General features: G+C 39.2%; 1 protein-coding gene across 1 annotated transcript in view; it reads left to right on the forward strand.

The window, feature by feature from the left end:
* Positions 1-613: 613 nt before the first annotated feature.
* Positions 614-22347, forward strand: part of LOC104077951 (tyrosine-protein kinase JAK1-like) — a 29747-nt gene continuing 8013 nt past the window's right edge. The window contains 15 exon segments of the mRNA XM_009579376.1: positions 614-692; positions 1560-1758; positions 3952-4075; positions 9761-9914; positions 11877-12040; positions 12594-12936; positions 14468-14641; positions 15406-15563; positions 16286-16333; positions 16335-16404; positions 17121-17310; positions 19320-19426; positions 20673-20819; positions 21630-21717; positions 22289-22347. The exon segment at positions 22289-22347 is cut by the window's right edge and continues 84 nt beyond it. Coding sequence (XP_009577671.1) covers positions 687-692; positions 1560-1758; positions 3952-4075; positions 9761-9914; positions 11877-12040; positions 12594-12936; positions 14468-14641; positions 15406-15563; positions 16286-16333; positions 16335-16404; positions 17121-17310; positions 19320-19426; positions 20673-20819; positions 21630-21717; positions 22289-22347 — 2031 coding nt within the window. The 5' untranslated portion in view covers positions 614-686.

Below are 22347 nucleotides of genomic sequence, written 5' to 3' on the forward strand. Positions count from 1 at the left end.
CTGCACTCCTTGTGAACAAGGTTCCTCTGAGAGAAATATGACTTGCAATGATACTCCCTTGAGTAGCTTCCTTATTCTCTGCTGCCCACTCAAGGCTCTGCACCTTTCATAGACAAAGGAGAATAAAACAAAAAAAAACCCCTGATAATCTGGAAGGGGAAGAAACAATAGAGACTAGGGAAGAATTGAAATTAGCTATATGTAGTTAAAAATGTGAAGCATGAAGTGACTTCAAAAGCCATGAAGGAGGTAAAACAAAGAGAAGAATGCTCCTCTGGTGTCACAGCTAAGGGTTGCAATGAGTACAACACCAAACTCATGGTTGATGCTTTGAAAATATGAGAAAAACAATGAATAACAAACGCTTTCCCCCTGGTTTTTATTTGCGTCGCAACTGGCGCCCCTAAAGAGTCAAAAGAAATCAGTAGACTTACATAGACTCCTAGATGCTTGCTATGTCTGTCTTTGGTTGAGACTAGATCTGGATCTCAGTTATATTAACGGAAAGATTCCCTCAGATTGCAAGTGGCATTTTATCAGCCTGACCATATATTTTGTGCCTCAAACTGTACAAAGCCATTCCTGACAATTGTAATTTTTTTTTTTCCTCAGCCAGAGTCAAGTTGCTCTTGGAGAGCGTGAAGATAATCCGTTTCAGTTGCGTAGAGGATCAGACAGTCACATAAATGCAGGTGTGTTGGCTTTTGAGGTTTGGTTTTGTTTGGTTTTCGGTGGGAGGATTAAGTTTGTAAACTATAGAATTGGTGGTTTGGGCTTTTGTTGCTAATTGAGCTAAAGCTTAGTAAAACATGGAACGCAGACCCCATAGTACTCGGGGGGTGTGTTCATCTACTTTCTTTCGGCTTTCTATTTACACACTGGGTATAAAATGCAACATGCATTTTCTGTCGAGTCAGAGCTGTCTTGTATGCATTCTTGGCTGTCTAAAAGATACTGCATTAAACCTACTTAGTGCTACTCTTTCCTTCTGGAGATAGAGAGAAGTAATAATAAAAAGTAACTCTCCAATAGAGCTTATTTCACCATGACACACTAAGTGTAAGGAGTTTAAAAAACAAAGGTTGAGAGGTGAGAAAACTGTCAGAAATATTTAGCTGTTAAAGTAGATTGTAAAAATAGAAGCTCACATGTTGGGGTTTTTTTTTAAAGGAAATATAAATTTTACTGTTTATATTACTCAGCCTCAAGTATTGTTTTTCAGCCAGTTAGGTGCTTAAGGATGTGAAAGTTATTCCTGCTTTACAGTAAGAGAAACCTTCTAGAATATTTGTGGAACCACAAGAACTTCGGCAGAGGGGAATTGTTAGGAACAGAGTTACCAGAAGCAGAATAATAATTCACATTTCTTTTTTCACTTTTCCCCTCATTTGTGAAAAGTACTGATTTTGAATGATCAGGTCACCAATGTGAAGGCTTCGAGAAATGCTGTGCCTAGCCCAGCATAGTATGCAGTAGCCTCGTTAAGCAATGGATTTGTGTTTTGAAAATATTCAAACTCTTCTTCACATTTTCCTTAACTATTTTTCCTCCACTTTCAGTATCTAAACGTAAAAGAAGATTGCAAAGCCATGGCTTTCTGTGCAAAAATGAGGAGCACAAAGAAGAGCGAAGTAAACCTGGAAGCTCAGCATCAGGGTTTAGAAATAGTTTTCTACCTGCAAGATGAAAATCCCATTTATTACACCAGTGGCGAGTTTACCTCGGAGGAGCTGTGTATTCAAGCTGCCAAGAAGTGTTGTGAGTATATGGATTTTATATAAATTCTCAGTGGCAAGGCCTGACAGTATCGAAAGTGATGCATCCTTCTCTGCATGTAAGTCAATGTTGGTAGAAGAAATATGCATGTTGTGTAGTCTAGGATGAAGACTTTTGCCAAGGGTCTGTTTGGGCAGTTCTTAAACTGCTTGGAGTGTAAGAAAAGGTGGGAGAGACTGTGTTGAGATTCATACAAAGTGATGATCTCCCACCCTGGTTTCTGGCAGATACAAGTACTGATTTTTTAATTTGGGTGGGATGATTAGGTTTCTTTTAAGAGAAGAGGAGACACCACATACAAATAAGTTAACGTAAAGCTGATTTTACCTCATGTGCTAGTTGGTAAGCCTGTCAGGAGCTGTCCTGTTGGAGAGGGCTAATGGAAAAAAAAAAAAAACCACCAAAACCTATTTGCTACTTTTCCAGTTTTAATTTTCTGTTACTTGACACTTCTTTGCAGAGAGTTATGATGTCTGTAGTACTAAAAATTCACCAGTTAAGATTACCTGAACTGTGCACAACTGTGGTAATACATAAATGTATAATGAAGATTTCTTGCTTTGTCACTGTGGTCCTTGACTCAGCAAAATATATGAACATATATGTAATTCTACTGGAATTAGTGGATTTAATCTATGTTTGAGGCTCATGAACCTCAAAGTGTACTTTTATATTTACAATTCTAAAGTTCTTTCCCACTGTGATCCCAATTTTGTGTTCCCCAAGCTTCATGGCACACAAAATATTATTCAGCTGATTATAGGAGTGGTGAATCTGGCTGTATAAACAGGTGAACTGGGCATAAGTTTTCCTTGCTTGATTGCTTCTCTTCCATTGGAAAAGCAGAAATGATGGGAATCTGAAGGACAAACCTCATCAAATAAGTACTTGTTGGTTTTGAATAGTTTTAATGAAAATGAGGAGTACTTAAAACCCACCTGTTCATGTAAGCATGTAAGAGCGGTGAAGTGCTGCTGTTTGTATGGGTGTGAACCCACATACTGTGCAACTTCCCCAGTAGTTTCTGTTGGAAGTTTAAAACCTTTGAAGAAATGACTTAAAGTGAGCTTTCCTTAAGGGAACTTCTTTCTGCCTTCTCTTCCTCTTCACTATGTCTGCAGCACATGGTAGTGAAGTACAAAAGTCTTACCCATTTCAGCAAGCCTGTGATGCTGGTCTCTGCAGTAAATCACAACTTGAATAGTTAAACCATTGATGGCATCTACGTACTGCTTGTTGACCTGCAGAAGGCAGTGGCTGCCCAACCCCACCTTCTGTGAACTTTGCAATTAGGCTCTTCAGTTTTTATTTCCTTGGCTTGTCTTCTTCCCTTCTGCTCTTTCTCCCCAATTCATGATAGAAATGGTTTCACTGAATTCTGCAGGACCCCAACAAAGTGCTCTGCAGTTAGCCCAGTTTCAGAAAGACACTGAAGCACACGCTACAGTGCTCTCTGCAACAGAGCTGCTTGCCTGACCAGGGCTTTTGCAAAAAGGTACTGCCTCCTATTGAGCAGGAAACTGAAGCAAGGAATTCAAACAACAATAGACCTCTAAACATACCATAACCTGTTTTTCTCTGGGGTGATGTAAATGCAAAGGTTAAAGCAGGTCAGCCTAGACACACAAGCCAAAGTTTGTTCTTTTTTGGAAAACCCTCTGTTGAATTAGGAAAGAATGGAAAAATGACATGTTATGCTTTCTGCCTGTTTGCTAATGAGAAGGGGATTTTCATCATTTTGCTAAAACCTTCTCTTTCTACTATGGGAGTAAAATTTATTAATAAAATAAAAATGAGAACAAAGTTGTGGTATTGCTGAGTGGTTTTGTTAAAACACCCATTTCTGTGATCTGGAAAACGTGAAGATTTTTAAGTAGTTTCCTCTTAAGTTCAGCCCTTTGGCAAAATCAGGATTTCAGAATAAGTTTGTTAGAAGTAGCTGAAATGATATGCTGTTTAATACACAATAAAACCGATGGAGTGAACCAATGCACAGTTTGCAGTTCTTCTTTAACCATAAGTTTCTAATGTTTGTTTTAAACTAATCCTAGTGTCAGTTTCTTTTTATGGTGTGTTTTGCAAGATCAGATATTTGCTTTATGCATTTGTATTTTTGGAGTGTGCATATGTATTGTAGCCTTATGATTCATATGTTTGTTTACTTTTCTCTGACAGCTATATCTCCTCTGTGCCATAATCTCTTTGCACTGTATGATGAAAACAAAAGACTATGGTATGCACCAAACCAGGTCTTTAAGATAGATGAAAAAACATCGCACCGGCTCCATTATCGAATGAGGTAAGTGCAAAACATCTGAAAAGTGATTCCTTAACCATATGTAGATGCTTTAACTCTTACTACTGAACGCACTGAAGAAGCAGGAAAGCAAAACCAAAAGCAGCAGCTTGCTTTTCACAGCATAGATAAGAGATTAACAGGAAAAACTTAAAATGTCTCCTGATTTTTTTTTTTTCATCTTTGCTATGTAACCTTGAAAAAAGCCCCAGAAGTTGAAAAAACAGAAGAACCTGTATGCACAAAGCTGTACGTGACTGAACTAGCTAAAAGCTGAATTGAAAAAAATGGCTCAAAAATGTTGTTTTATTATGTCAGTATTTTGCATGTTTCAATTTCCATTTGAAGTGTTCAAAGTGAACTGTACTAAATGGGAATTTTACTATTAACTTGAAAGGAAAAAGCAATGTGCTATTGCTTTTGAAATTCTCCTCTAGGACTGTAGGGGAATCCGTGTGACCTCGCTGTGGGTGGCATGCACTAGACTGGAGAAAGCATCAGAAAATAGAAAGCATTGTTCCCAGGATCTTTATCTGTCATCTACCATCAGGCTGAACTTCAGATAGCATTCTTAAAATATAGCACGTAGCCTGTTGAGATGTCTGGGGCTGAATGGGTACACCAGCCCTCATCCACTGAAAAATGAAAGCAGTAATGCTGACAACTATTGAGCACTGTCACATACTCTAGCTAAAGGAAGGATGTCCTTTTAGGATTTGATAGAAATCTAATTCTGCACATTATGCTGCCTTCTTTTTTGATTTTTATTCTTGCATCAATATGAGCTTTAAGTGTATGATATAGGAGAAAAATATGTGGAATAAGCTTTGTTTCCAGGAATGATTAGTCTAGAAACTTTGCCCATCTTCCTAAAGCAAGTCCATGGATCATTCTTGTCGATTCTTCAGAGTACAACTGTAAGAAAATAAGCTTCTATGTAATACTCCCTCTCTTCCTTAAAATGTAGTACACTCATATGTGGTCATTTTGGGCTATAGGGAAAAAACTTCAGGTGGTAATACAGCTGTATGCATTTTAACATCTTTTTCCTGATAATCTCTACTTAGACAACATGACTATCACTTGTACATGCTAATGAGAGAACTGGCATGTATAAACCTCAGGTTATGCATCCAAACCGTTTTCTAGGCTTATTAGAGAGTAACAACCACTTTGCCTATACAGATACAAAGAGGGAGCTTTGAAAATGTGGTCTTCGAACTGTAAGATGTTTCAATTCTGATTACACTTGTGCCAGACTGCAGTTGTTACTGTTGTTGGATGAACTGTTACGAGAAAAAAAAATACTGACAGTCAACAAAAAGATCTTTGCTTTTCAAGTAATTATAATACCGATACCTATTTTTAGAAGAGGAAGAGGATAGTATAGTCTTTTCTTTTTTCTTTAACACAGTTTATTAGTGATACTAATGACTTAACTTTGGCTAATCTCAGCTTTAAACAGCTGTGATTAAGTTTGGCAGATAAACACCATACAATAACGGAATTGAGTGACTCTCTGAAAGAAGCTCTGAGGACTCTAATGGCCTCTTACAGAGCATTAAGTGCCTCTTCTTGCTTTAATAGATCAGTCAGATTAACCATATACTGGATAATAAAATTTCTTGGTATAATGTGAATCTGGGGCATTTTCCCCTGATACTGAAATTCTTTGATGTGATGTGCTTTTCTCAGTAAAAGAAGGTGGTATTTTTAAAATGTAGTTGTGGGAATTTAATCCTCTGATTAGAAGTATGGTGCTGTTTTTAACTCAATTCTTAAAAAATAGTTTCCGCTGTGTTTGGTGTGTATATGTTTCTGCTTTGGGTGAATGATGAGAGTTCTCTCCAGGTACTCTTTCATTCTTACTGCATCTTACTTGCATGGTGGGTAACACCACCTTCTTTAAAACTGCGTTAACAGCTCCCTCTTAAAAATCCTCTTTGGCTGTTCACGTCTCTACCAAATTTAAGGTATATGGGCAGAATTACTCTATGTTGAACTTCATTTTCTGGAAATTTTTCTGTTGTACCATTTTATAGAGCGAAGCTATGGAAAATGCCCTGCTTTCTGTATTTAAAAGTTCTGGTGGTTTATTTTTTTAAGCTTTGGAGTTGGGATTTGAAGTTTGGCAAGGATGTCTCTTTGTCAGATGTACTTCATGCATGAAAACTGGCAAACTTTGGGCCAATAATATGTGTTTAAAATAATTTCATATGCATTTAAGAAGAGATTATATGAGTTTAGGTGCTAATCTAAAGATTCCTGTCTCCCTAGAAATACTGTAGTGTATTGGTGAAGTGGTATTTTCCTTTCTTTCATTTCTGATCTATTGTGTGTCTTGGCTTTGGCATCTGAGCTGAGAGCAGGGCTGAGCACTGAGCAGCACAGGATTGTGAAACTGTTCTCTAAATGAATATTGTTTATTCTGAGCTCTGCAAGAGGCAGAATTCCTCTTGAAAAAGGAAAATGGTCTGGGCTTATGTAATAGTGCAGTGTATTAGACTGTATATATCATTTAGAGACTAAATCATTTTTATGTGGACAACCTTATTTCTGAAATTTCATTATATTGATAGGTTTGATTTAGTCATGTCCTATAAAAATTATGTATGTAAAATGAAGTTATGTGACTGAATAGTTTCATATGCTTTTAGATGTTTGATTTTTCTCCCACTGCTGAAAGCTTTAGATTTGGTTTCTGACTGTGGTGACTTCCCATCCTTCTCTTCTCCCCATCAGATCTGTGCCAGCTGGTATACTTTTGGTAATATTTTAAAAGGACTTGATTTTTACTAGAAACTAGCCCTATATTTCTTTCACTTGCCTCAAGTTTAAAAAAATCAACAGTCTACAACATAAGAAACCACAGTATTTTGTAATATCCTGGAGTAATTAGCACACCAGCTGATGGAGGAGGAGTTTAACTGTTCCATAGCTGGATTGTGTTTAAGCCAGAGGTAGCAGTGTCTCTTGGTGTGGAGAAGGGACCCAATACACATGTTTCTGGAAACTCTGGAAAGAAGGACTATCGGAGCCGCTGTAGGTGAAAGAGAACAGCAGGTCCCCCTCCAGCATATCCAGCACTCCTTGGCCAGATTGAACGGATGAAGTGAAAACGGCTCCTTCCCGGGGGTGACCTGGTTGGGCTGACTCCCAAAATCCCCCCCGCTGGCTCCCACCCATGCCGCAGGTGCCTGCCCTGGGCTAAAGCGCTCTAAAGGGGGAGTAGGTCATGCTCCTGAAACTCAGGAGCGCACAGTCTCCTTTCCAGCTCGTTTGCAGCACTTCTGAATTGGAATGTTTGTGCTGCTGTTTCTGTTTCTGAAAGTGGAATAGTAATAATCTGCCTCCCTCTTACCACAAGTCCATCGGTCTCTTCAAGGCATGGACTCTCCTTCTTTATTTACGTGGTTCCTTAAACAATGGGGCTCTAATTTTTATTGTAACTAATAAGTGTTGTCTTAATCAGTGCAGTTTAATTGGGGAAAGGAGCAAATTCTCATCTTATCTCTCACAATACCTTGCCCATAATTATTTTTGGGAAATACAGAAAGAATTGGAGTTACTAATTATCACTCATCTTGGAAACAAAATCATTTCCTGGAGGCAGAAGGATTTACTTTGCTTTTTATGCTTCAACCAAAGGAGTTCTGCAGTATCTTACAGTACTTGTAAGGAGTTTTTGACATAGTTGTGTGTTGGTGTTCCTACTCATGCTATAGATACATGCTTTTTGGGGACTTAGAAAGACTTACCAAAAAGAGGATGGACAGAAACACAGTACAGAAAGCCTCACCTCTTCAAGAGTATTTGATACATAATTCTTCATTTGAATGGTCAACTTACCGTGCAGATAACACGTGTGATTAAAACACATGGTGCTGAACTAAAAGTACTAATTTTGTTTTGCTCTTTAAGATCCTGGCTCTGCACTGACGTTGATGCACACCAACCTCAACCACTGCAGAACTGGGGCTTAATCCATGAACTCGCATTCTGGTCAGAGACAAATCATGAGGATATAGTCACATTATTTTAAAACACACACGTTTGCAGGCGGGTTGTCCTGCACCATAATTTTTGTAAGCATTTGCCAGTTGACTTACTGCCTGCCTGCTGTCTTCCTGTCTTCTAGGACAGTCTCTTGCAATTTTTATTGCGTTATATTTGAAATGAAACTGCTTGGGCAACATAGTGATTTGTTATTTAAACAGATTTGTTATTTGTAATCTCAAAATGTGTTTGTAGATTATAAGGTAGTTTATCTATTCAGCTTTTTCTTTCAGTACAGAAAACGTGTATTTCCAGTTGGATATACCCATCACATGCGTCAGCATTTTCTACCTACAACCTTAGGTCTTTTCCACGCACTTCTTCTTTACTAATTCTTTTATGTGCAGTGTCTATTACCATTCACATTCATTTGTCTTTTTCTTGTGTAAAGCTGTTTGATCTCATTTTGGTCACAAAAAGTGCTTATGATTTTGCTGATCACATATTTAGGTAGACATTAAAAGCTTAGCTGTTGAGATGTCATGGTAATGTGAAACAAATTATGTGACATGGTCCTCACTGTCCATCAGAAATGTCTGATTTCATACGTCTCTTTGTGTTAACGCAGTAAAATAAATATATATACACACAACGCAGTGATTCTGCGTTGTTTGCTCTTGCTAGTGCTGAATGCTCCTCTGGAGTTAGACTGACATATTCTTATAGAAATCCTTCCTACTTAGCAGTTGGATAAATCTGCTCTGCTGTAACCTTTTAATTGTAAGTAGTTCATGATCATGTGCAAGGCATGAACCTTTGCAAAAGGCAAATTGATGCAAACCAGATTTAACTAAATTTTACTTGATTTAAGATGTTACTAGAACCCAGATAAACACCAATTTCTGGAAAAATTTAGGCAAAGATTTCTCAAAAGGTGCTGAGAGAGGCTTGAATTCCAAAATTTCATTTATTTTTGGCAGATGCCAACTCCTTTAGCAGGTTTTCAATTAAATAGCCTTGTGTACAGATATGAGTAAAAAGCTTGTTTGCAATATACACAGAAGATTGACTGCACCCCTTTAAAACCAGATGATTTGAATTAGTGTCTTTTTCACCAGCTCCATCCAAAACCAAAGGGAAGCAGAAATTCCAGGGAGCGAGGCATAGCACTGCTTCCCACTCCAGCCACGGGGGAGCTGCTCACGGCAGTTCTGCCCTTGCTTCGGTGCCTGTAGAGGGGAAGGTCTGAAGTCTTGTTAGCCCTTCAGATGAGCCATTTTAGCTTGGAATGCAAATGCCAACCATTGTACAGCAGAAGCACTACACTTTCTTACACTGCTCAACCGAAGTCAGAGGTGATGGATACGTAATTGTCATCTGAGAGGCAGCTTCTTGTTCAGAGGACTACTACGCAGGGATGTGACAGGCAGGCAGGCATGGCATGTGAGTTAAGAGTGAGATACCATTGAGTGGAAACGCTGAAGACCTTTGACTAATACACCATTTTTCCCCAGTTCCTCAGGCCGGGCATGCAATTTCAGCAGTGGACCACTTTAAGTTGGAGCCTCAGGGCAGAAGATTGATGGATTTTGACTTGTAACTGGTTTTCTTTTAAAAGTTTAAATTATGTATCTAATGTAAATGGAGGATTTCCCAAAAAGTTTTTAAAGCTTATTCCTCTCTTCTTGCAAGATACTACTTCACAAACTGGCATGGGACTAGTGAAAACGAACCCTCGGTGTGGAGGCATTCGCCAAGGAAGGCAAAGAACTCTTACGAGAAGAAGCTGGCGCCAGAAGGAACCCCTATACTTGATGCAAACTCATTAGAATACATCTTTGCCCAGGTAAGAGGTTGCTTGCAAGTATCACACGTTGCCATTGTAGTCACACAAAAACTATTTGATCCAGTAGAAGCTGCTTTAAAGACATATCTTCAAACTTTTAAAGTACATGTAACCTTACCTGTTAGTATTGATAAGTGTTGAGAAGTTCTTCATACTTCTGCGTGGTGGAGAGAATTTGCTACATCAAGAACAATCTACCCATATGCAGGACGTATAAAGAAACTGTCTATCTCACAATCCGAAAAGGGCTATATTTTTATAGCATACTTTCTTTTAATATTAAACAGTTTTGGATATAAATGCTATCACCTTTTCTTTTGCAAAACATTTGCACATAGTGACTTTGACATTTATATTCCTATAGATGAACAGTAGCAGTATTAAAATTGACAATGTGGTGTCCTTTTAATGAGTCTTTTTTACTGTGTGGTGTTAAAACATTGACTTGATAACACCACTGTCACACAGCCTGCTTACATGCAGTTTTTCTTTCCTTCTGTTGTGCCTCCCACTTGTTGGCGGTACATGCACCATGATGGACATGGCACATAGGCAGGGTCCCTATTTCAGAAAGCTTGTGCTCTTGTACAAAAAAGTTTATATACACACAAATGATTTTGCAGATGAGAAACTGTCTGGTTTTGCCAAAGAAATGAGAAGTTTGAAGTTGATGAAGGCTTGTGAAATGAGCAAATTAAATGTACTGGAGGAAAACATGTTTGCTGTTAATTCTGACTATAATTACTGCAGAATTTTCAGATTTTGAAATATGGTTATGTCCTTCAGAAAAAGAGATAGCATGAAGCTGCTCCAGTCAATACTTGTTGTTTTGTTGTGAAACCACAATAAAAGAAAATACCAAGTTAGCCACAGCTATGTGTGCATTTTAACGGTACCACTTGCATTCTGAAGTAATAAAAGAAGCAAATATTTTTTCTGTGTAATCAAACTAACTTACACCTTGTTCCATATGAACATTCCTGTGTACCTGTATGCAGCTTTGCAAAATCACTGTTTGAAAACATGCTGCAAAACTGGGTTTTGTCCTTTTGTTTTTTCTTTTCCCTTGTTTTTTGAGTGCCAGCAAAAAGAATGAAAACACCTTTTGAGTTGTGGAATCAGTAGGGACCCTAATGAATATTGTAAGACAATATCGGATTAAGCAGAATTTTACTTTTGGGTAATAACATTTTTAAAAAAGCCAAACAGAAAAACACTAATGCTAGTATAAGGCAACAGAAATGTCTGTGCTCTTTGGTAACCAAATATTTTTCAGACTGTCCCAGAGCAAGGCGGCTGCCACAGAGTTTGCAATCTTGGCTTTGAGATGTGGCTTAGAGACTGAGTGCACGGGGTTCATAGAGACACCAGGTGGTGAAGGGCAGAGATGAAGCAGACACACGAAGTATTTATTGTGTACCAGAAAAAAAAACCATGATGGTGCTAGAAGGGGATAGGGGTGGTGCTTTCTTTAGTTAGTTACAAAAAAAGTGAATTTTTGGTGGGCTCATGTATAAAAGAAGGGGACAGGGGTTTTGGAAGTGTCTGAGCAGTGCAGGTGTTCTACCTGGGTGTCTACACACATTCTGGGTGAAAGCTGCAGCGCTATGGGCTGTATGTGGGATGGATGTGCTGTGACGATCCGCATGGTGATTCCACCTGTTCCACAAACTGTCATTTTAAAAGACTTCTATCAGGCACAAATGTTGGTGTTTCTTCTCAAATAGGCACAGTTTGCGGGGTGACTAGTGCTTGCCTGTGTTTGTTTCTCTGGTCTAAGAGAAGACTGCATCTGTTGCACAGCTCTTTACTTCTTTTCCTCCCCCTTCCTGTCCTGGCTTTCATTTTTGAGTGACTCTCCTTGCTCAAGGAGAGCCTGTGATCTTGTGACGTGTTGGTTGCTCATAGATAAACTATGACAAACACCAAATCTGGCAGCTTTCTTCTTTGCTTCCTATTAAGGGGCAGTATGACTTAGTAAAAGGCCTGGCACCAATCCGTGATCCTAAAAATGATCAAGAGGTTCATGAAATTGAAAACGAATGTCTGGGGATGGCTGTCCTTGCAATCTCTCACGATGCCATCAAGAAAAACGTGAAGCTTCCGGAGCTTCCCAAAGATACCAGGTAAGTTAGGATAACTTCTTTGTCACTGTTGGGTCTTCTCTTCAGAAGGGATTTTAAGCATTTTACCTTCCAGGATCTGACTGTACAGGAGTTACAAGCTTCAACACTACTATTGCTAAGTGGGTCTTCCTAATCTTGTCAATAGGCATATGTATTAGAAAACCTGAATTTTTTCTCATCTGGAGAGTATTTGACATTTATGCAGCTAGTGCACCCAGCATACTGATGTGTTGGGTACCAATTGACTTGCTCTAAATTCAGGGTTTTGGGTTAGTATGTTCAGAAATGGCAGCGTTGTTAAGTGGCAACCTAATGAAAAAAATGTTAGAATAAATTATGTTATTGATTTGAATGACTAAAAAGCTTTCAGATAAGGTTATTATTTGAATTCCTGTTGGCTATTAATGCTGTAAACCATTGCTGCAGTATCAACTTCACAGTGATTTACTGCATCTTATTCTGTGTAACTTTCAAAGTAAGGCAGTTGCACGTTTTAGAGAGTTAAAAGTTTAGGAGACAACAGTATTAACTATGGCATTGCTTTTCCTTCTAGTTATAAGCATTATATTCCTGAAACTTTGAACAAGACTATCAGACAGAGGAATTTCTTAACCAGGATTCGGATAAATAATGTTTTCAAGCATTTCCTTAAAGAGTTTAACAACAAAACCATTTGTGACAGTAATGTGTCTCCACGTGATCTGAAAGTTAAATACTTAGCAACAATGGAGACCTTGACTAAACATTATGGAGCAGAAATTTTTGAGACTTCGTTTTTGCTGATTTCATCTGAGAATGAAATAAATAGATTTAATTGTGGAGACAATGAGATCGTCCCACTATATGAAGTCATCGTAACGGGAAACAATGGAATTCAGTGGAGGCTCAAGCCAAATGTAAGTATCCCTTGATAAACGGGAATTGGAGGATTGCTTTTGGGGGCATAACAACTGTTAAAAAATGGTCTTGATCTTCAGACACTGCAAATCAGCTTTTTATTGAAAGGACTTCTTTCATCGGATTATAGGATTATGCAGGTTGGAAGGGACCTCAGGAGGTCTGCAGTCCAACCCCCTGTTCAGGGTTAGCTTTGAGATCAGACCAGGTTGCTCAGGGCTTTATCCATTCTGGTCTTGAAAACTTCCAAGGATGGACACCGCACAACCTCTGTGGGCAACCTGTTCACCAGGAAGATTCACTGGGAAAATGAAATACTGTACTATATCTGCCAGACCAGACACAAGTCTTGGAAGATTAATGTCTGTGGAGGCAGGCCCTTATGGTTTGGTGCTCTGTCTTGATATCAAAGTCTGTTAATGCTTTTTCTGTATATGGCACCCCAGGTACCATGTTTGCTCATGCTCATAGGCTTTTCATGGATAAATTAAAATATATTGACATTAAAGCTAAGCTTTTTCAAGTCAGTGATATTTTGTATGTTGTTCCTTGTTTCAGTGCTGCTAATTGAGGTCACTTTGCTTAACCTCTTCAATAATGTTTGTACATAAATATTAAATATGCTCTAGGTTTGAAGAGATTATGGTGTATTCTACAGTTTTTCCCCACATATAATACTTGAACAAATAGACCTCTTTTTGCTTGCCTCAGTTCCCCACAGTGATGAGAACCCTACTGATAGCTATCTTTTGTAGCATAGAAGGTATTGTGCTTCACTCCATTTAGATGTAACCTAACTATCTCTATCTCTGATGGAGAATTTCTGTTTTAAATGATGATATTAAAGGGAGGAGGGAAGGAAGAACTGATATTTGAGCAGAAAACCTTGCAAGAAGTGCAACCTGTTTCTTGTAAGGCTCCTGTTTCTGCTGATTTATAGATTATATTTATTTAAATGCCTAAACCAAAGACTTCGATCTCAGTGAGAACCTTTCTGTGACTAGCTTTACTCAACCTGAACATTATCTTTTTTAAATAAGTAGTTACTAATAATTTTCAATAATTTTTGACCTGTAAGATGCTCAGCTTCACTGTGGTCTGCATGCAGAATTTCATCTGCTGTCGGCAGTTGAGGCATGCAGTGAGAGAAGAATGTGGCTCTTGCTTTTGGGCTGAGCTCTGAGAGAGTATTTCAAGTACATAATTTAGAAATTTCAGTAGAACCCTTCCAGCCCCGTACGGCTACTAAAACTATTCCTAGCATATCAAGAGAGAGGTAAGTCGCCTAGCTAATGACTGCTTGCTTTCATCCTCATGAATACTCATGGACAATTCTTGATAGAAGTTTATCCTTGCAATACAGATACACTGAATGTGTAAATGAATTGATAATTCAGTGCAAAAAGCATTCAAGAATTAAATAGCCGTGGAAGATTAATTTGTCATGAATTTTTGTTTTAGAGTAAAAACACTGTGCTAAAAAAAGATAATGTTTTTATTAGTATACTTTTATCCAAAATATATTTGCAGTCTGTACAGACAGAGAAAGAGAAGAAGAAAAAATCTGATGGCAAAACCAAAAAGGATGAAGAAAAACACAAAATTCGAAACTCATGGAACAATTTTTCCTATTTTCCTGAAATCACCCACATTGTCATCAAGGAGTCTACAGTTAGCATTAACAAGCAGGACAACAAAAGAATGGTAAGGACCAAACCTTGGATAGGTTTCCCTCCCATGGGAAGCTATAGTGACACCGTGTTGTTGGGCAACAGGTGACAACATCCGTGAGGAACATTTTCTAATGGGACTCTTAAATAGCAGTTAAATATGCTGTCCTCAACGCTGTACAAATGCAAAAGGGCTAGTTAGAAGAGCAGCAACTTGGTGAGCACAGTTGTTTCTGTATGCTTGTTACTGCATACCACCACTGCCTGGTGGCCTCCTTGATACGCTTCTTAGCCTGTGGCCTTCCTCTGTAGAGCTTGGATAGCCAAAAGCAGCGTCAAGAAAGAGGAACTCAGCAAGGATGGCAGAGGGAGAGGAGACAAATGCAGAGAGGACCTGGGAGGGAGGCAGAGGAGAGTCGGTGTATAGACTCTCTTCTTTTTGGTGTGGGCTGCCAGCTGTTAGAATTTGGAAAGGAGCTGCCAGAGTGCCCTTGGCTTCAAATCCAACATGACTGCCCCAGTCCTGAATTTCTCATGTTTCACAAAGGCTGGCACAAGACTTTGCCTTAGAGATCTCACGTAGGAATGCAGCAGAATATAAGTCACGCTGGAGAATGGAAGTTTCTAGCCAGCAATGAGCGGGCAGGAAAGAGAATGGTTAGTGTTGGCTCCCTAAATATGTATGGTTTTCTGTCATAGGTTTCTGGACAATTTTTAGCCACTCTATGCAAAAATTGCTGGATATTAAAACACTCTGGAACTGTAAGAATTCTTGACTAAAATATCTTTTTGTTGTAGGAATTAAAACTGTCTTCGCATGATGAGGCCCTGTCGTTTGCATCGTTGGTAGACGGGTACTTCAGACTTACAGCAGATGCCCACCATTACCTCTGCACAGATGTGGCTCCCCCACTGATTGAGCACAACATAAAAAATGGATGCCATGGACCCATTTGGTTAGTAAAATGTTTGATTTTAACTTTTCCAGTTGAATAATTCCACTCTAGTACTGCTGCATATTGAATCCCTTGAGGAAATCTGACATTTGGAAGGTTGTTAGTTAACAAAAGGTTGTAGAACAACTTATTTTTTCTAATGATTATATGAAAAAATGTCACCGTTTCTCACCACATCAACTTACTCATCTATAAAACCAGTGTTTCCTCACTATAAGAGTATTTTGAGGCTTACTTTACTAATAGCTATAAAGATCATTGCCAGCTGAACAGATGGGAATATTTTAGGTAAACAACATTGAACTGTATCTACACTGATCCTGGGAGTCCTTGCATGGAGGCACAAAGCCTTTGTTGTTTTTAAACAGCTAAAGCAATTATTTTCCCTCCTGCCCACCTTTTTGGCTTTTCTTTTTGTGTTTGAAGATGCAACACAGAGAAAACTGAGAGCTTATGTGCGCACTGTGTTGGATGGGGTTTCCCCATTGAGCATGCTAAGAGCTTAATAAAACTTTCCTCCCTTGTTCTTTTGCATTTAAATGTGAGTGTGTGTAATGCACACAATTAAATCATGTTTTAATAATAATATAAATATTTCTAAGTTGCTGTTACACATTTTTGTTCTAAATATAGGATTACTCTCCTGTGTATTTACTAATAATAGATTTTGGATGCAACTGCTCATTTGTTGGTTTTCCTCATTTGTACATTGACTATTTCAGCACGGAATATGCCATCAACAAACTGCGACAGGAAGGGAACGAAGCAGGATGTGTTGAGGTGGAGCTGCACGAACTTTAACCACATTCTCATGACAGTGACTTGTTTTGAAGGCTCAGAGGTACATCAGATGTGGCATTCCTAGCAGTAATCTGATAATGAGCTAAAGACTAGGGTTTTTTTTTTTTTGTATTGGAAATCATTCAAATCATTGCAAGGCTTAGAGAGGAAGGAGAGAGGTGACGCAAAGCTGCGGTATGGTAGGGGTGAGGAAGCAGGAGGAGAGGGTAGAACTTGAAAGGCATGGGCTTGAGATAGATAAGTACAAAAGTTCAGTCATTCTTCCCCAATACCTCTGAATGAAACTGGAAAGTTTGAACAACAGCCTGAAATCTTGTTTCACTTGTTGAACAATCTAGGTTGTGAAAGGGAATTTCGCTATTTTTAAGTTCAGATTTTGAAACCGTGGTCCAGATTCTGCAATTCTTGACCAAGTGAAGAGAAAATTCCTTCTGAAGAGTCAGGGCCTCTGCATACTCTCAGGCTCTGCAAAACACAGAAGCCATAATTGGACTTGTTAGATGATTGCATCTTTATGTTGCTCTTCTTCCACTCTGTTATTATGAGCCTTCCTGGGACTGAAGGTTATAAGAATTTCAGGGCTTTTTTTCTACTTTGTTGGAGTTTAATTAGAGGACCCTAGCTTAGGAGCAAGTGATTAACTGGTCCTACATGTAATTATAAAGGCTTTTGGGGAGCTTTTATGACTTTACAAACTTTCTTTCATTTTAATGATTGATATTTTGCTTTCTTTTTTTCCCCTCTTCCCCCTAATAGAAGATGATAAATAATTCAATCCAGTACAAGAACTTCCAGATTAACGTGAAGAAAAGCGGGTACTTCCTACATGGTTCAAACAAGTCTTTCTCATCCTTAAAAGAGCTGATGGATCACCTGAAAGGACAAATACTTCGAACAGACAACATAAGCTTTACACTGAAGAGGTGCTGCCAGCCAAAACCAAGAGGTAGTCTGTCCTTTAAGAGAAGCAATGAACTTTGTTGAAAGAAAACAAACTCCAGAAATAGGAGGCATTCTTAGTGTCTTTGCTTTGTTCTGTATTCTTGTGTGAAGCTCTTTTGTCACTTAAAAAATTATATATAAAGTTTCTTCCTTCTCTGTGGAGGAGGAGTCTTGTCAAAAAGTAAAAGCAAGCACTGTGAACAAGGTTTTAGGGTTTCCTTTTAATGTTACAAGCTCAGCACAGGAATGCTCAAGGGCTGGTGCTTCTCATGAGCCTTGTTTGTGTGAACTTTACAAATGAGAGTGAGAGAAGTTCTGGTTTCCCTTTTTGCACCTGAACAGCTGGCCCTGCAGTATCAATGGCTGAGGTGGAACTCTAGATTTGTTTGAAAAGAAAATGTCACAGCTGACTCAGAGTCATGGGCTGCAATGCTGTGGCGAAGCGGGGACCATATAAGGCTCTTCCTTTGCTCCACCGAGTCACGTATGCCAGACAGTGCCGCCACGCATCACGTTGCGTTCCTCTAGCAAAGGAGAATTGCAATCTGCCGTGGTTGTGTGGCAACCTCTGGTTTAAAGCTTGTTTGCTCTCATTATGAGCTGTTGTTTACTCTGTTTATCTTCATGAAGCAGCAGGGAAGGCTTGGTCCGCAACTGTTAGCAAGCAGAACAGCCTTGCGGGCAGTAGATCCATCTGCGAGGTCAGATTTTAGAGGGCTGGGACAATTGTGCATTTGTTAAACTGTTAATGCCAACACTTACTAAAATTGTTTGTTATAAACTACAAGTCTTGCAGCTGAATTTGTTATGAAAGAGGAAACACAGTGGCGTGATTGTGTTGATCAGATAATGGTTTCCTGTTAGAATAAGGGGAATAACTGAGCTACGTTAATTACCTGCTTGTTCTGACGGTTTTAGAGGAGAGTACTCTGTAGATAGACGCTGAGCTTATCAGCGCTTTGAAGGACACTGGTAATTGTCTGGAGCATGGAGAGACTAAACGTTTTGACATTTTGATTGCATTTTGACAGCTGTATTTGGAATAAAATAAAACGGGTCAAGGAGTTGACTGCCCGCTTCAGCTTTTCATTGGCATTAGTTACAGTGGGATCCAGTGCATTATTTGTGCTGTTCCCTGTTCTGTCTCTTCCCTGTTTTTTTTTCTTCTTTTTCTTTTTTTCTTTTTTTGAATCTGTCTATTTAATTGGTTATTCACAAAGAAGTTTAGGGGATGCAGAAATAAAGCAGTTTTTCTGCTGTATGGTTCATTACTGATTGTTTTCAGAGTGCTAGATCACGGTTTAGCCCTGACGCACATGTTCTGCTCCCAGTAATGGGAAGGCCACATGCACACAGACATCTAAAACTATCGTATCATAATAAATAACGCCTCCTGTCAAACACAGGAAGACAAAATTCATGTGCAAGACTTTTGGATCTAACCATGCCTCTCCCTGACCAGAAGCAGGGGGGAGGAAGCACCAGGCTTTTTAGTCTTTTCCTTCTGTTCATTTCCCATTCCCCAATCTAATTCTAGTGCTCTGGAAACAGACTGTTAGTGTTTCCCAGAGAGCAAGACATTTTCAAGGGGGTAAAGAGAGGAAATGAGACTGCAGCTACCCCTTACCCATCTGCACACTGGAAAGGAGATGTACCTGTCGGCAGTGTGTTATTTTACTTAATGTACAGCAGAGGTATTGCCTCTTTCAGTCCCGGGTATTTCTCTGCAGTAAACACTATCCGTTTCTTAATACCAGCCCTAATACGGCTAATACTAAGATTGTATATATAATATAAAATATGTAGCTCTCCTTTAGTGAACTCTGTGTTGAATGACAGAGTAGAAATTACTTGAGCAGAAGTTCAGTCGAAGTTTCTTGTTTTCTCCCTCCTCCTCATTCATTTGGGGATTTACCTTGCAGTGAGCACATACAATAATGTTATTGGCTGAGAAGAGTGAATGCAGTTATCTTTGAAAAGTCTTAAAGAATATTTTCTCTCCCTGCCTTCCAGAAATCTCCAACTTGCTAGTTGCAACCAAAAAGGCGCAGGAATGGCAGCCCGTTTATCACCTAGGGCAGCTGAGTTTCCATCGAATCCTCAAGGAAGAAATCATGCAGGTAGTAGCTGCTGAACTGTGTTTCTCTCTTATAATCACAGAAGTGTGACAGCCCACCGTACCCGGTTAAGTAATATAAAATCACCCCATTCTGGCTGGTTCTTCCACTCCCATTTCTCCTCAGCAAAACTTCATTTGAATCTTTATTTGTATTAAAGCCTCTTATTGAGAATCTAAATGTTTATATGTCCTTGTGTGGAAAAAGAAGAGAAGCTTGGAAGTAATGCCTTTCACTAGAAATCAAACTGATATTTGAGCAATTTTCTAGTGTCTGTGGAAAGAGGTGCTTCTAAGGTCATTCTTAAAAAATCATGAAAGTCTTAAGAGCTGCTTTTCCTAGCTGGTTTGTTGCTATATGTGGCTGTATCTTTTAAAGCCTGACATACCAGAGAAACAGGCAACTTGAGGTTTAAGGTAATGTCCTACAGTAAAATAAAAGGGTGAAACATTCAAAAGCTCTGAAGAGTCTTAGCATTCAAAATTTTGTGTTCCAAACTGATTTAGCACCTGTGTTCCCAAATTTTCTGACAGTTGTTTGCAGTTAGTGATGCAGGTGACCTGAATAAACTTCAAAAAACACACAGTGCCTTGAATGCACAAATCAGATTTAATGTTTCTAAAAGACCTGAGCTCTTAAATCATGCAGTTAACTTCTTCAGTTAAATAAAAAGTTTGGTTTGTTTTTTTTTTATTGCATCACTGACCAGCGAGAACAGATATAGGTTATGTTAATTGTTTTTTGATTGGTATATTTACAGTCAGCATGCAGACTTCCTGCAAAAATATCCCAAGGAATCCGCTGTTATTTAGGAGGAAATTGCTTTCTCAAACAAAGTGTTCCACTGAAATATTACTTCCTCTAACTTTTGGAAACACATTAAAGATTGCCTCAACAGCAGCTTACTGTAAATAAGAGGCCAGTTATTATTTATTCATTTGGTGTTTAGTCTAATAACGCTAAATCACACTGAACCTGTTTGATGTTAATGGAGATGTAATAGCCCTTTAATATCAAAGGAGTTTACAGTGGTGAGTATGCTCAGAGAGACTACTAAAGCAAAGAATAACACACTGTCATTGGTTTCTTGCTGTAATAATTTTGTCTATATGTAGGTAGATCAGTGGAGGGTTAAGTCCGCTCTCTACTTGGAGAGGCAGAATAGAGTGCAGATTCAAGTATTTGTGTAAATCTACACTTGTTTGCTTCATGTCCTGGTTTGAAAAATATATCGTGTATTATGTCTTAGGGCGAACATCTTGGAAGAGGGACGAGAACACAGATTTACTCAGGGATTCTCAACTACAAAGATGATGAGAATGAAGGATATCAAAATGAAAAAGAGATTAAAGTCCTCCTCAAAGTCTTGGACCCCAGCCACCGAGACATTTCTTTGGCAAGTTTTTTCCTTTTTGTCTGTTTTAGTACAAATGCTGGGTCTCACAATATTGGACATGATTAACTATGAAAATGCTTTAAAAAAAATGGTTGAGTATATAGTAGAGGAATGGGAAAATGCTGAAGGTATAACTCACCATTTTAGGCAGTCAAATCCATCATTGACCAGCACTTTTGAGATACTCAGTAAGCTGATCTCATTAGACATGCAGCAGCATTGGGTCTAGCTGGAGCATGCCAGTGCTCACTTCCAGCCTGCATGCACACAGACCATAAGCACAAGGAAAACGGACCCAGACCTTTCTGTGGTATGAAACGCACCGTCATACCCATGCCCACGGTCTTGCAGCTGTGTCAGTTGAGAGCCGTGGAGTTCAGTGAGGGTACTGCTGCCTACCAGAAATGGCCTCCGCCTTGTGCGTTGGGCTGTGAGTCTGTCACCAGTTCTGTCATTGACATGGCCACAGGCAACTTGCTTGATCTCCATTTTGCTTAATCATCTAGTAAGAGAGGCCAGTGCGTCACACAGGGGATGCTAAGACCTCTCGCATGTCTGCGAGAGTGCGGAGAAGAGCATTGATTGCTTACATGACCTAGTGAACGACAACACATCTCTGACAGCGCCTCGCTGCCCCATTACTACAGTGGGATGGCACATCCCTGCCGTTGTTGACCCTTTATGTTACTGAAAAACACAGTTTGCTTTTGCAAATTTTTTTGTTACTTGATGCTCTGTATTTGTTAAAGACTTGGATGACTGCCACAATGACCAGCAGTTTAATGGCTAATATCTTTCATTTTCTAACAGGCATTCTTTGAAACGGCAAGCATGATGAGGCAGGTGTCTCACAAGCACATCGTCCTCCTCCATGGAGTCTGCGTCCGTGATGTAGAAAGTGAGTTCAGCAAACATCTCTAGGCGGCACGCTTAAGCAGCAGGCTTGGTAGGGACAGGGCAGCCATTCAGTTCAGTGCTGGCACGGGGGGAGATGGGGTTAGCAGCTGCTGCCTCTTGATTTTTCAGTGCAGACAGAAGTGGAATTGAAACAGCAAGGCAGCTGCAAAGTCCTTTCTACTAACAAGTTTCCTCTTCCAATGCTTTCTTTGAATAAGTACCTAACAGGATGATTCCTTGAGGTTGGAATGCTGGAGTGATAGTGGTAGTGTCAATACAAACCAGCCTTCTGGCAGCAGTTATTTCCCTAGGAAGGCTCTGTCCTGTGGTCTTTGAAATGCTTTTTTCCAGATTTACTGTACATTTACTACGTTTACTACATTTACTACATAAAGTCACTCTTCTCAGCCTTTTAATTCGGACTCTGAGCACTGAAATAAACTTTGAGGAAGGTGATATAAAGACATATTATAACCAGCTTGCTGGGGTGGGGGGAAAGATGGTAACAGGCTTATTAGATTACTCCAAACACTGGTTATTGCAATACTGACTTTATGCACCTGACTTTGTAGATATCATGGTTGAAGAGTTTGTTGAATTTGGGCCTCTGGATCTGTTCATGCATCGGAAG

This window comes from Fulmarus glacialis, unplaced genomic scaffold (genome assembly GCF_000690835.1).
Source record: "Fulmarus glacialis isolate BGI_N327 unplaced genomic scaffold, ASM69083v1 scaffold26056, whole genome shotgun sequence".
NCBI classification, from domain to species: domain Eukaryota; kingdom Metazoa; phylum Chordata; class Aves; order Procellariiformes; family Procellariidae; genus Fulmarus; species Fulmarus glacialis.